At 52.6% G+C, this 12,357-nt stretch overlaps 1 protein-coding gene across 3 annotated transcripts in view; it reads right to left on the bottom strand.

Annotated features, from left to right (window-relative positions):
* The window catches only part of Efcab6 (EF-hand calcium binding domain 6), a 173,310-nt gene that overhangs the window by 13,502 nt on the left and 147,451 nt on the right, over positions 1-12,357 (bottom strand). For all 3 annotated transcript variants that reach the window (XM_041672351.1, XM_041672350.1, XM_041672352.1), the window contains one exon: positions 2,045-2,272. In XM_041672351.1, coding sequence (XP_041528285.1) covers positions 2,045-2,272 — 228 coding nt within the window. The remainder of the gene's footprint in view (positions 1-2,044; positions 2,273-12,357) is intronic.

The following is a 12,357-nucleotide window of genomic DNA, read 5'->3' as shown; positions in this document are numbered from 1 at the left end:
GAGCCAGGACAAACCCTCCCTTCCTCACGGTGCTTCTTCAGGTGCCTTGTCACACAGCAACAGGGTAAACTCTTCTGTTGACAGAGCCTAGCACCAGCACTCACACCTGAGTGGACTCTGCTGCCTCTGGGCATTTTCTGCCCATCAAGATGGCTGACTATGTTCCTAGAAACTGGCTCAGAGGTCAAGGCTGTGATCAGGAGACCAGGGGCATGGGAAATGGGAAAGAGAGGAGGATGGAAGGGCCAAGTGGGACATGACAAGCTCTGCCAAGTGGGACTGGGAAAGGCCTCCCTCTGCATCTGGAAGGAGGAATAGACAGTGAGAGATGCAGGGGCCAAGTCCTGGCAGAGGCAAAGAAGGCAGCTGGCCAGGAAGCAAGGGTGCCAAGAGGGCTCAGGGGAAGCACCAGAGAAAACACAGAGATTCCAAATGACTGCTCTGAGTCACACAGCTGGACAGGTGCACAGCTGGACAGGCGCACAGCTGGACAGGCGCACAGCTGGACATGCGCACAGCTAGCACAGGTGCACAGCTGCACAGACACAGGATTCCCTCTGCATCTGGAAGGAGGAGTAGACAGTGAGAGATGCAGGGACCAAGTCCTGGCAGAGGCAAAGAAGGCAGCTGGCCAGGAAGTAAGGGTGCCAAGAGGGCCCAGAGGAAGCACCAGAGAAAACATAGAGATTCCAAGTGACTGTTCTGAGTCACACAGCTGGACAGGCTCACAGCTGCACAGGTGCACAGCTAGACATGCGCACAGCTAGCATTAGGTGCACAGCTAGCAGAGCTGCACAGGCGCAAAGCCAGACAGGCGCAAAGCCAGACAGGCACACAACTAGCACAGGCACACAGCTGGAGAGGCGCACAGCTTGCACAGGTGCACAGCTGAACAGGCGCATAGCTAGCACAGGCGCACAGGTGCACAGCTGGACAGGCGAACAATGGGACAGGCGCACAGCTAGCACAGGCGCACAGCTGGACATGTGCACAGCCGGACAGGTGCACAGCTGGACAGGCACACAGCTAACACCAGTGCACAGCTGGACAGGCGCACGGCTAGCACAGGCGCACAGCTGCACAGGCGCACAGCTGGACAGGTGCACAGCTGCACAGGCGCACAGCTGGACAGATGCACAGCTTGCACAGGCACGCAGCTGCACAGGCGCAGAAGCCTGAGTTGTTTCATTACCTGCAAGCATCATTCTCACTTTGGCAGGGGTGTCTGTTTGGGGACAAAATCGCTTATAAATGTTCAGAGAGACTCCTTTCTGATAGAGATGCTCTCTTTCTCTGGAAAGTCGATTGCACCCACAGGCTTCCAAGTCATATCTCTTCCCCCACTCACAGAGCTCTGGAAGTCAGGAGAGCTGGACTCTTTTGAGTGTGAGACAATGCAGGTGAGCCAGACCATGGGGACAAGATGGCAGTTAAGTGGTAGTTAGTACTCCGGCACCATCCCAACACATTTGGCACAGCATGCTGTCCCAGGGTGCAGCAGAGATGGGAAAAGCCCTGTCAATCATACCAGCACCAGATGATGACAGATGCACAGGAAGCTGGAGCTGATTTTAACAGCAAGAGGGACAGGAAGCTCACCCTGATGAAAATGGTGTGGTTCACAGCTGTGATAGCAACAGCCGCTCCTGTGAGTTTCAGTACGATTTACTACAAAATAAGACCTCAGTGGGGCATGGCAGCTCATGCAGGCACTCCTGGGACTGGGGAGGCTGAAGCAGGATGATCAATGCACGTTTAAGGTCAGTCTGGTCTACAGACCAAGTTCCAGGTTATTCAAGACTATATACTGAGATCTTATTGAAGAGGAAGCGGGGAGAGGAGAAGGAAAAAGGGGAGGGAAAGAGAGGAAGGGGAGAAAAGGAGGAGGAAGAAGTAGAAGAGGAGGAGGGGGAGTGAAAAAGAGGAAAAAGGAGGGGGAGTGAAAAAGAGGAAAAAGAAGAGGGACAAGGAGAAGAAAAGGGGGAATGGGTAGGGGTGGCATTCTTTGCTCCCACAACTGCTTGGGGGGCAGCCACGGTCCTACCTGCTCGTCCGTCAGGATCTGCACATGGCGGGTGCAGACAGATCTGAACTCATCTCTGGAGACTGTGTTGCTCTTCATGGTGTCAAAGTTCTCAAACTCCTGGACGATGGCATGGTAGTGGGAAGCCACTGCCTTGTGCACTCGTGCCAAGATGTCTTTTTTGGCTACTTCTTTGGGAGATGTAGGGGGTGAGATCTTGGGCATCTTTTCTGCCCACTCGTCAGCAGTCTGCACAGAATGGAAAGGAAATTGATCCGCTGAGTAAACAGTAGGTACCTTTTGTCTCTGGGTGAGGGGAGCATAGCTTAATAGGGTAGAGAAGAACAGATGAGTCACGATTTCTGATGACAGGTCAGCCCAGCTGTTCGGAAGCCTGGGCTCACTTGCCATGAAAATGGTCCCCAGGGTAGCATTCTGCCCTTGGAATGTGGGTTGTGGAACATTGAGAAGACCCAGGAAGGGTTCACTTAACACATGAAAGGGTTGGGGAGAGGGCTCAGTTGGTAAAGTGCTAACCACAGAAGGTTAACAAAAGAACTTCTGGATCCCCAGAAGCCTGTAGTGGTGGCTGGAGCTGTCCATGGTGCTGGGAAGCCCAGCAGAGAGATGCTCAACCTGGGCCAAGATCAGGGACTTCCCAGACCCAGGCCAAAGGAACTTTATGAGCAAGCAAAGGGCTTGCAGTGAAGACCTGGGGGGGGGGGGCAGCCAAATCAGGTCTCTGTGGAGACTGGTCACCGTGATGCAGCCAGGCTTGGGAGACCCAAAGGGTCAAGGTGTGTGTTAATAGAGTCTTCCACCTCCTGCAAGGTAGGAGACAGCTTTGAAAAGTACCTCCTTGCAGAGTGAGCCAACCCTCCTAACGCTAGACCTGGGGGAGGGAAGTTATGGTCTGATGGTAAAGACCCGGCCAGTGATAACCCAGTGGTGAGAGAATCCAAGATATCGAGCGCAGGAGCACTGGCCGTGGTCCTGGCCCTGGTTCCAGCCCTGGCCCCGGGATATCCTGATTGATGGGACTCATCATGACCTTGCTTTGATTCTGGCTCTTACTGTGGAACCACGGCTGTGCTAGACATTCAGCAGGTTTAGACAGCAGATCCTTATAACGAGTAGTCCAACGTGGCCATGCTTTAAATGATCTCACAGCAATATCTGCACTCTGTCACTGTCTGGTGACATGTTTTATGAAACTGTAGCAAACCCCAGCAGCAGCTGGGAGTGTCCTTGGGAACACAGACACACACTTCCACTTAGATCCCAGCCCTCTCACACGCCTCCTTGAAGTCATTTGTAAGGTAGAGAAGCATCTTCTCTCACTTGAGAAAAATCAAAGTGAAATCACTGGTGTGTCACATGCCCTTCAGAATTCGCACGGTTGGAAGTGTGAGTCCCAGGGCTCAGAATATCCTAGCATCCTTATCCTTCCATAGTGGGTCAGCATCCAGGGACCAGAGGGTACCCTCCTAGTGTGGAGTCCTGCCTCTAAGTCCAAAAGCACACCTGAAACACTGGGGTGGGGTGGAGCAGCTCAGTGTGGGAGAAAGGCAGACCCTTGGCTGGCACCAGCTTGACTCCACCTCTGCCTGACGAGGAGAATATACAAGTAGCTTGCCTACTTTCTGCCTGTTTCCTCCTCTCCTGGGGTGGAGGTAGATAAAACTGACCTGAGGTAATGACCGTGAGGTGAGGACTACAAGGGGGACAGTCATGAGGTTGGCTCTCTCCTACCTCTACAAGGGTTCCAGTCATGGATTCTCCAGGATGGGGCAGCATCTTTACCATCTTTACCCACTGCCTGTCCTTTACAGCTGGGCTTCATCTATTTGTTCTGTGATTTATCTATGTAACCCAGGCTGGCCACAAACTCAGCATTTCCATGCCTCAACCTTCTCCATGATGGAATGATAGACACCTGGCCTACCTTACACATTTTTTTAGAAGAGCCACCATTTGAGATAAGACAAGAAGATGAAGAATAAGACACATAGTTAGATAAGACACATTGGCTAGAAAGTCTCCAAACAACTTAGGAAAGTGGTCCAATCTGAGCTAAAACCTGCTTTTGAAAAGCAGTAGCCATGGATGGTTTATCAGTTGAAGTGAGGAGAATCCCGCATCCATTAAAGGCTGGCCAAACACACAGGTGAGATCCCGAGAACGAGGGAAACCTGCATCTACTGAGGCAGGGTTGGATGGAGAGCAAGGCCCTGTTCCTGATGGAGAGTCATATGCAAGCTGCAAAGACCCTTTCAAGTTCTAAGAAAACTTCTCTGGGCCCTGGGGAGACGGCTCAGTGGGAAAGCACCTGCTGCATAGGCATGGGGCCCTGAACTGGATCCCTAGGTCTTACCCTATAAAGGGGACAGGGTGGTGTGGCTCTGCAATTCCAGCCTGGGGAAGGGGAGACAGGAGCATCTCCGGGGTTCATGGACCAGTCAGCTTAGACTAATGGAGTCTCAGGCCAGTGGGAGATCCTATCTCTAAACAAGGTGGTTGGCTCCTGGGGAATTACAGCTGAGGTTGTACACAACCATCTATCTCTCTCCCTTCATCTCTTCCTCCTCCTTTCCCCACATACCTTTAATGAATATATGGGGAAGGGGGTGGGACTCAAAAACATTTTGCCAACTACATTGATGATAAAAATATGCAGTCATACAGTTTTAGGAAAGGCTAGCAATGGGGGGGGTCTGACCCAAAGATACTGAAACTGGCTGTAACTATGGTCTAGGGAGAATCATGGAGCTTGGATGAGACTTCGTCTGTGTTGCTGGACATCAGCTCTGCCTACCTGTGATGAGAAATCAGCCCCCTCCATGGAGCCTTTGATCAAGAGGCCTGTTGGCCACAATGTCACAGCACTAGACAGTAGAGTGGCTGCCTTAAGTAGATGGCCCCGGTGAGGGGCTGCGGCTCACCAGTTTCCTCAAAGAGACTCCTCTCCCTGGAACACCACCAGCAGAATGGAACCCTGTGCTGTTTCTGCCTCAGCAAATGGAACCCCTATCCCCAGCCCCAAGGCCTGTAGCCACCTGATCCCACATTCAAAACACTCACAAACCCCACCAGCTCAGTCCGTTCTCACCTCACCATGACAGTCTCTTGTACCCGTGTTTGGGCATGCTCCCCTAAGGAGGCTCTTTTCTATAAGTGACTATCCAATAAAGGCCAGACCCTCAAGGGCTCCTCAGAGCCCCAGGACTAGAGGCCAGCCTCACAATAGGCTCCTGCATTCTGTGACCTCACTTGCAGGAGCAGCTAAGAGCTCTTGCTACCTGCAGGACACTACGGGTGCAGCACTGCTCTGGGAGCCTGTGTACTCTCTGTCCCCTTTCCTCCTGCACTCTGTGGCATCTCAGAGACCCATCCACGTGTCCCCTCCCCTGATGGTTTCCTGTCACACTTGTCTCTGACCTCTACACTCACTTTTACTTTCTCACTCTGGCAGATGAACTTCACAGACAGCAAGGGTTCCATCTCTCTTTCCCGGGGAGTGAGTCCCTAGAGGTCAGGGGAGATGGTGAGGCACCATGGAACCAAGGAACAAACAGCAGACACTCAATGATGCCAGCGCTGCCAGTGGTATAGTGATGGAGGGGGCAGGATTCTGCCTGCCTTGAGTGGTGGTCATGGTTCAACTGTCTGGAGGCAAAGAAATGGAAATGACAGCAAGAGCCTGCTTTAGCCAACTATGAGCTCTGGCCATCTCTACACTGGAGAGGAGGAAGAGCGTTGTGGAGCCAGAAAGCGTCCTGGTGGCCAGCCCTCGCTCTCCTGGCAGTCTCCTTAGAAAATAAACTAGAACAAATGAGCACGGTTTCTAAAGCAAAGCCCTGGCAATGACCACCAACTTTAGGCACATGGTTAGGGAGAGTGCTATTTTTATAGATGGGCTACAGTGCAGCCGCTAGAAGGTTCCAAGGGAGAACTTAGCCAGAAAGCATCAGTAATGGAGGAGAAGGAATGGAGAAAGACCACAAGGTGGCTGCATAAGGAATGGTCACACCTGTGCACACCTGTGCATACCATGATGTACACCCCATGCGCCTGTAGTCTGAGTGGCGGTGACAAGGCAGGGTGCTGGCCAGACTCATGTCATCTCTGATGTTATCTAGTCCCTCTGCTGTCCATGTGTGCTGCTCCATCCAGAAAGCAGTGGTCAGAGTGAGCCTCAGGGTCTGGGGAGTGGGTGACACCCCTGCCGGAGCCATCCACTTAGGGTGAAACCCATCCACAGGGACTGGAGTAGGCGGCACTTACTGATGATATCTGTGGCACACCTATGTTACCTGGAGACCCAGGTAAAGAATGGCTCTCCAGGCTCTGTTGACATGGAACTTAGTGTCCCAGGGGAGAGAAATGTGGGCAAATGCCCCAGGTGAGGGGGAGGACCTTCAAGAAAGGACATGGCTGTCTGTGTAATGCCCCTCCTGACACTGTTATGAAGGCACAGAGCCGGCAGAGCAGTACTCATAACCCAGTACCAGCTAAGCACGTCCCTCCTGCATCTGGGGAGTGGCCACTCGCTGTGCTGATGACCTCATTCCCCTCTCAGCTAGAAGGGGGAGGTGGGCAAAGGGAGGACCTTAATGCTGTCCAAGATGTTCAAGGTCTAAGATGGCAAAAAAGGCAGTAAGGAGATGGGAACCTCACGCTGACACGGCAGTTCATGCTGCAGATGTGTCTTTCCTATGGACCAGTCATGCCTGCAGTTCCACTGAGGTCATTCAGAAAGCACAGAAATCGCACAAAGTTGACCCCACCCACTGGGTCAACTACTGTCACCACCTCTAAACCACCACAAAACCCTGGCATGATGGTCCTCAGGCCACTGTGGCAATCACTGTGGCACTGTTGCCCCCATATGTGTGCCAACACCTCCCAGAGATCCCATGCAACCCTGGAGGCAGAGCTAGGCTCCCTCGGGCTTTGCTCAATGCCTGCTGGGCTCCGGCCCCCCAGCTCCCATTGCCTCTCAGCTCAACTCCCAGCAGCCTCACTGAGCACCCGTGGGCGCCAGGGAAGAACAGATGGCTCCCGGTCTGGCGCTTTTGTGTCCCATATGAATGGGGGGAAATTGTGCTTTTTCTCTATAACTAAGAGGAATGTTCTTCCTAATCAGAGAAGACACTGCCGTCGTCTTCAGATGCAGAAACCTTCCGCCAGCATCCAGCTTTACTGTAAAGGTGCCTGGGAATAGGAATCCGTGCAGGGAACAAAGAGGAATGCATGTGTATGCGTGTGTGTGTGTATATACACACGTGTGTGTGTGCATATGTGTGCATGTGTGTATACATGTATGTGTGTATGCGTGTGCGTGTGTGTATGTGTGGACTCAGGGCACACCTTCAGGAAGAGGTGCTTGACTCCTGGTGTCTTTAATACTACTGAGGCACCTATGGGGCAGAGGCACTAACCTTCCCTACAGCAAGCAGGTTCAGTCAAGGCAGTTAGAGAGAGAGGTCCATGACAACATCGGCTCAGAAATCCACAGGTGTACAATTCAACTCTGAAGGTCAGAGCCAGCCCATCCGAACATGCTTCACAGGGCCACTCTGCTCTCAGGACTCAGAGATGATCCTACAGTGTTACTCACCATCCCCCAGAGCGAGGAACCTCCTGAAACCTCATCCACAAGAACTCAGCCGGTAAGAAGAGGACCCTAATTAGAAACGGCACCGAGCTCGGCACTTCCTTCTAGAGAACACCTATAATTAGTTCCAGGAATTGAAAAATTGCTTCATTTCATCAAATATTTTGATTAGCAAGGAAATTAATTGTACTGTGTCTTCATTTGTATTTACAGTGGGTAAAATGAATGCTAAAAATAACAATAGTGGCAAAACTGCCTGTCCAAAATAAATAAATAAATAAACGGAGCATTGAAAACCCAGATGAAAATGAAGCCTGAGTTCTGGAAAGGAAGGTGCCCACTGCCCACCTGTGATGCCTGCCTGAGAGGTAGGGCAGAGGCAAGAAGGGGAGAGTGGTACTCATGCCCCAGGGAAGACTGTCCTAGACAGGTGTCAAGACCCAGGGCTCTCTGCATGGTGAGGCAGTAATACCACCACCCCAGGCTCCATCCCGAGTGTCCTGTGGCCTGAGGACTGTGGAGGCTGATGTGAAATGTTTCCACAGGTTCATGAGTTTGAACACTTGGCCCCCAACCAGGAGACTGTGGGAGCATTAGGAAGTGGAGCCCACCTAGAGGAATATGTCACTGACCTTGAGATTCCCAGCCCAGGTTCTAGTCCCCTCTCTGCTTCCCGATCCTTAAAGATGTGAACACATTTCCGTCACCATGGAGCTGCCCAGGGCCTGCTGCCTGCCACGATGGACCATATTCCCTCAAAATAAGCATTTCCTTCTGACGTTGCTAATTACAGCTTTGCCTAGAGAATTCCTGGCTTCCAGAATGTCTCTGGAAAGGCCCTAAATCACACCAACCTTGTCAGTGCTTGCTGAGGCTGACCTAGAAGCTGCCGGCCATGCTGAACTGTGCTGCCTTCACGGGGCACAGGCTAGACCATGTAGTTTCTGTGATCCTCCCACTGTCCTGAGCAGCTGGGGCTTTCTAGTTCATAAAGCCACAGGGCTGGGCTCTGAGAGGTGAGACTTAGGCTGTCCTCAGGGTCCCCCTGCCAGTGACAGAGCTCAAAGTGGTCCCACTCCAGAAACAGGCCAGTAGGCACCCATGATGATTCCTGCCACAGCCATGCAGGAGAACACAACAGCCTCCTTGGAAGAGGATTCAGAAATTCCCAACCCTACAGGGCAGATGCCAGGTACCAGACTAGAGCTGTGACTGAGACTGAAGCCAAAGATACCCACAGGGAGGACACGGTGCGGGTAGCCTCTTCCACTGCGCATCTAACTCGCCCTCACAGGCTCCTCAGCAAACCCCTGCCTGCTCCCTCACCGCCCCCTCTGCCGCACTCTTCTAGGTCTCCAACTCACCTCTGCACACAGTGGGCACTCACACACACTCCACACAGGCCCGTGCAGAATCCCGCCTCACAAACCCTTCTAGAGCATGAAACTGCCCTAAAGTGCAAAGCGTCAAAGCCGCCCCTTTGGCCCTTCAATAAACTCGGGTGAAGTCGTTTATGAGCATGCTAATAAATTCCTCTACTCAAATAACTTCCACACCACTGACCACATCATCACCAAGCATTCGGCACAAACGGGAGTCTGGCAGGAAACGAATAATTATACAGACATTCGGTGCTTGCTGGGCCAGGGATCCTGCGAAGCTGTGTCCACCACAGTGCGGCCAATCTGTGTAACAGTCCTAAGGGCCTTCACTTTACCGGAGGGAAACTGAGCATATGAGTTTCCAGGGTGTGGGATTCTAATCCCAGCCCTAGGTATCTAGTTCAGGGGGTTGCAGGTGATGGTGCGGGGGAGGCAGGGGAAGGTGCCACAGATCTCTAAACCTCAGTTTCCTCCTTTGTGATACAGCACTGATGCAGCCTGCTCACAGCATGCAGCAGCACCATGAGGACCAACCACGGGGACTCATGGGAATGCCTGAACGTGGCCGGCTCAGAGCACCTTCCTAATGTCCACCTGTATGGTGACACTTGATTGTGGATTACAGGAGGGTGGCAGCGGTTGGCCAGGCACAATCACTGGGTGGGCAATTTGTCCTTTCTTCTTTATTTCTCAGCCCACTCCAGTCAGGTGTCCGCAGGGGCCACGAAATAGAACTTTCCAGGTTTTTTGTTTGTTTTTGGAATGGTCATTTCTGTCAAGCTGGGTCACCCAGTGGGGTCCTCTGAGTACACTCCCGTGTCCATCACATGCCTGGACCTGGGATGTGAGGAGCCACCATGTACAGCCTGGGAGAGGGTTCTGTATCATAGCCATTCTCTGCAGGAGTTCCTTGACACCGTGACCCTGAGGTGACCTCCTGGCTTCCTGGCATGACCAGCTGGCATCATTGCCAAACCACCCCTGGTACTGAATAGATACAAAAATACTCTGACCAGGAGTGGTTTTCTTCAAGCAGGGAGATGCTGTCTTCACACAAAGCACTTGGGTGTGGGAATGTTTTTCTGGAGGCGAGGGGGAGCTTGGCTGGGGAGGGACAGGAACACGAAGAGGGGGCCTGAGCTGTCACCCAACACCTGTCCTTAGCTGACTGTTGCCCTCTAAGCTGGTCACTGGTCACATTTCAAGTCTAACATGCATCTTTCCTCCTAAATGCTGGAGAGGTCCAAGCGTCTTATCCTGAAGTCAGTGTAAAGGGTTTCCGATGATGAACACAGGGGTCACCTTCATGGCTCCATTGGCCTCGATAACCACAGGCTGGTTTTCCTGCGAGTGTGACGGGCATGAGACCTCAGGCCTGGCTCAGGTGGACTCCTGGGCCTGCCCACAGTGGGACTCCAGCTTTGGTGGGCTCTTCTGCCCTGACCCTGCTTCTTGCCAAGCACAAACTGCATTGGTGCTTCTGGAAGTAGAAGGAGCCTGTGCTAAACCAGCCAGAGTGGGAGCCAGGACCTAAGATATAGAATGACAGGTGCCCCTGTGGGAAGGGTTCAAGACCCACATGCCTGCTCAACAACCACCAGACGGGAGAGCACAGACCTGTTTGAGAAGAGACATTGAGGCTCACACTGCATGGCAAACGGGCGGAGTGAGATGAGGATTACACTCTGCCCATACACTGAAGGGCTCACTGAGGGCATGAGCACAGTCCTACGTCCCAAGGATCCAGCGGCCATGGATAGGCAGTGATCTCTGCTGACTTCCTTTCTGCAGAAGGTGCTGGCTTCCTTAATTACACCAGTAATCTCTTTAATTACTTGCCTCCTCTGTGTCCGCAGAGGGAAAGGATGACTGGTGTCCCATTAATGAGCTTAAGAGATGCTTTACCCAGCCCTATCACTTCTGACCTTTCCTGGTGAAGAGCCTGGGATTAAGCTGTAGCAGGTTCAATGAGGAAAGCTTCAGCTTCCCTCCACCTTCCCAGTCACATGGAGCGGGAGTCCCCAGTCATTCTTGGTGGCCCAGAGCAAGGCACCTATGCTCTGAAGAGCACTCAAGAGCTGGTGGGTGGCCTCTGTCCCCGCTTCTTGCTCCAACTGGTGAGTAAACAGGACAAAGGACACCCACACGGTGTCTGTGTGATGATTCCCTTCACAGGGGCCTATGGTCCCTTAAGCCTGTGGTCCCTGGCTCGGCTTGAAATCCTGGTAAATGGCATCTTGTGGTTTATCCAGGCTGAGGTATTCACCTCTCAGCCAGGTGTCCTCAGAATGCTGGGAGGTGCGCAGGGACCGGGTGCGGCTACCTCTCTCTGCGGCATCCTCCTCACTGTGATACAGGTAATCGCTAATAAACAAAGGCATAGAGAGGGTGGCAGCAGCCGCCTCTGTGGGCTGGGCTCTTCCCGTCTTCCACTGCTGATCACTTAGTATCACTCCACTGGCCCTTCCTCCAGAACCCTCATGGGGTGTTGGGCAAAGTGTGTCTGGAGGTGAGGTGACTTATAAAGAGAACCCTTAATAGCTGGCATGAGTGCCTCCAAGTGCCCCAGGTAGAGCCCTAGTGGTAGCCCCCCCCCCCCCGGGGTGGTCCTGTGTGACCACTGAGGTACAGGCTCTGCCTCTCCCACATCTGGCTTCTACGGGTCTTTTGTTGTGCTGCCTGAGCAGACGTGGGCACTTCCACACTAGCATCTGCCTTAGTTACCTTAGGACCTTAAACCTGGCACAAATCTTCCTAAAGACCTCAACTTCACCCACATGCCAGTGACCCCATGCTGATAGGCCCTGATCATTCCTGACAGTCTTAGCCAAGACCCCTCCCCCATAAGTCTCCCTCTCACACAGGCCTGTCTCCAGCTTTCCACCTGTTTTGGAGCACACCCTCACATCAGGCAATTGACCTAGCCCTTGTTCACTATCCCCTGGGCTGGAGCAGGCACTCTGGAAGGCAGGGACCACACACCAGGTGATGTATAATTTCCTGTAACTCTGCTCCAGCGGAATCCAACACCTTTGGCCTCTCTGGACAGCATGCATACACGCTCCCAGACACAAACAAATAAAAACAATTTTTAAAAATTAAAAATAATTGTAAAAGGAACCCCAAGAGTGCTGAAACCTCTAGCAGACCCCAAACCCCATTGCTTACAGAGCCTGCCTGGAAAGACCCATGCAGAGGAGCAGAGAGAAGGACCCTGTCAAGGGACACCATGACCAAGGCAACTCTTATAAAGGAAATCAATTAATTGGGTGGCTACAGTTCACAGGTTTAGTTCATTGTCATCATGGGGGACACGGAGGCATGCAGGCAGACAT

Source organism: Microtus oregoni, unplaced genomic scaffold, assembly GCF_018167655.1.
Source record: "Microtus oregoni isolate MIOR12 unplaced genomic scaffold, Mior012 000022F_ref0000154, whole genome shotgun sequence".
Taxonomy (NCBI): Eukaryota; Metazoa; Chordata; class Mammalia; order Rodentia; family Cricetidae; genus Microtus; species Microtus oregoni.
Note: the sequence above shows the minus strand (reverse complement) of the source record. Positions and strands in the feature narration are given on the sequence as shown.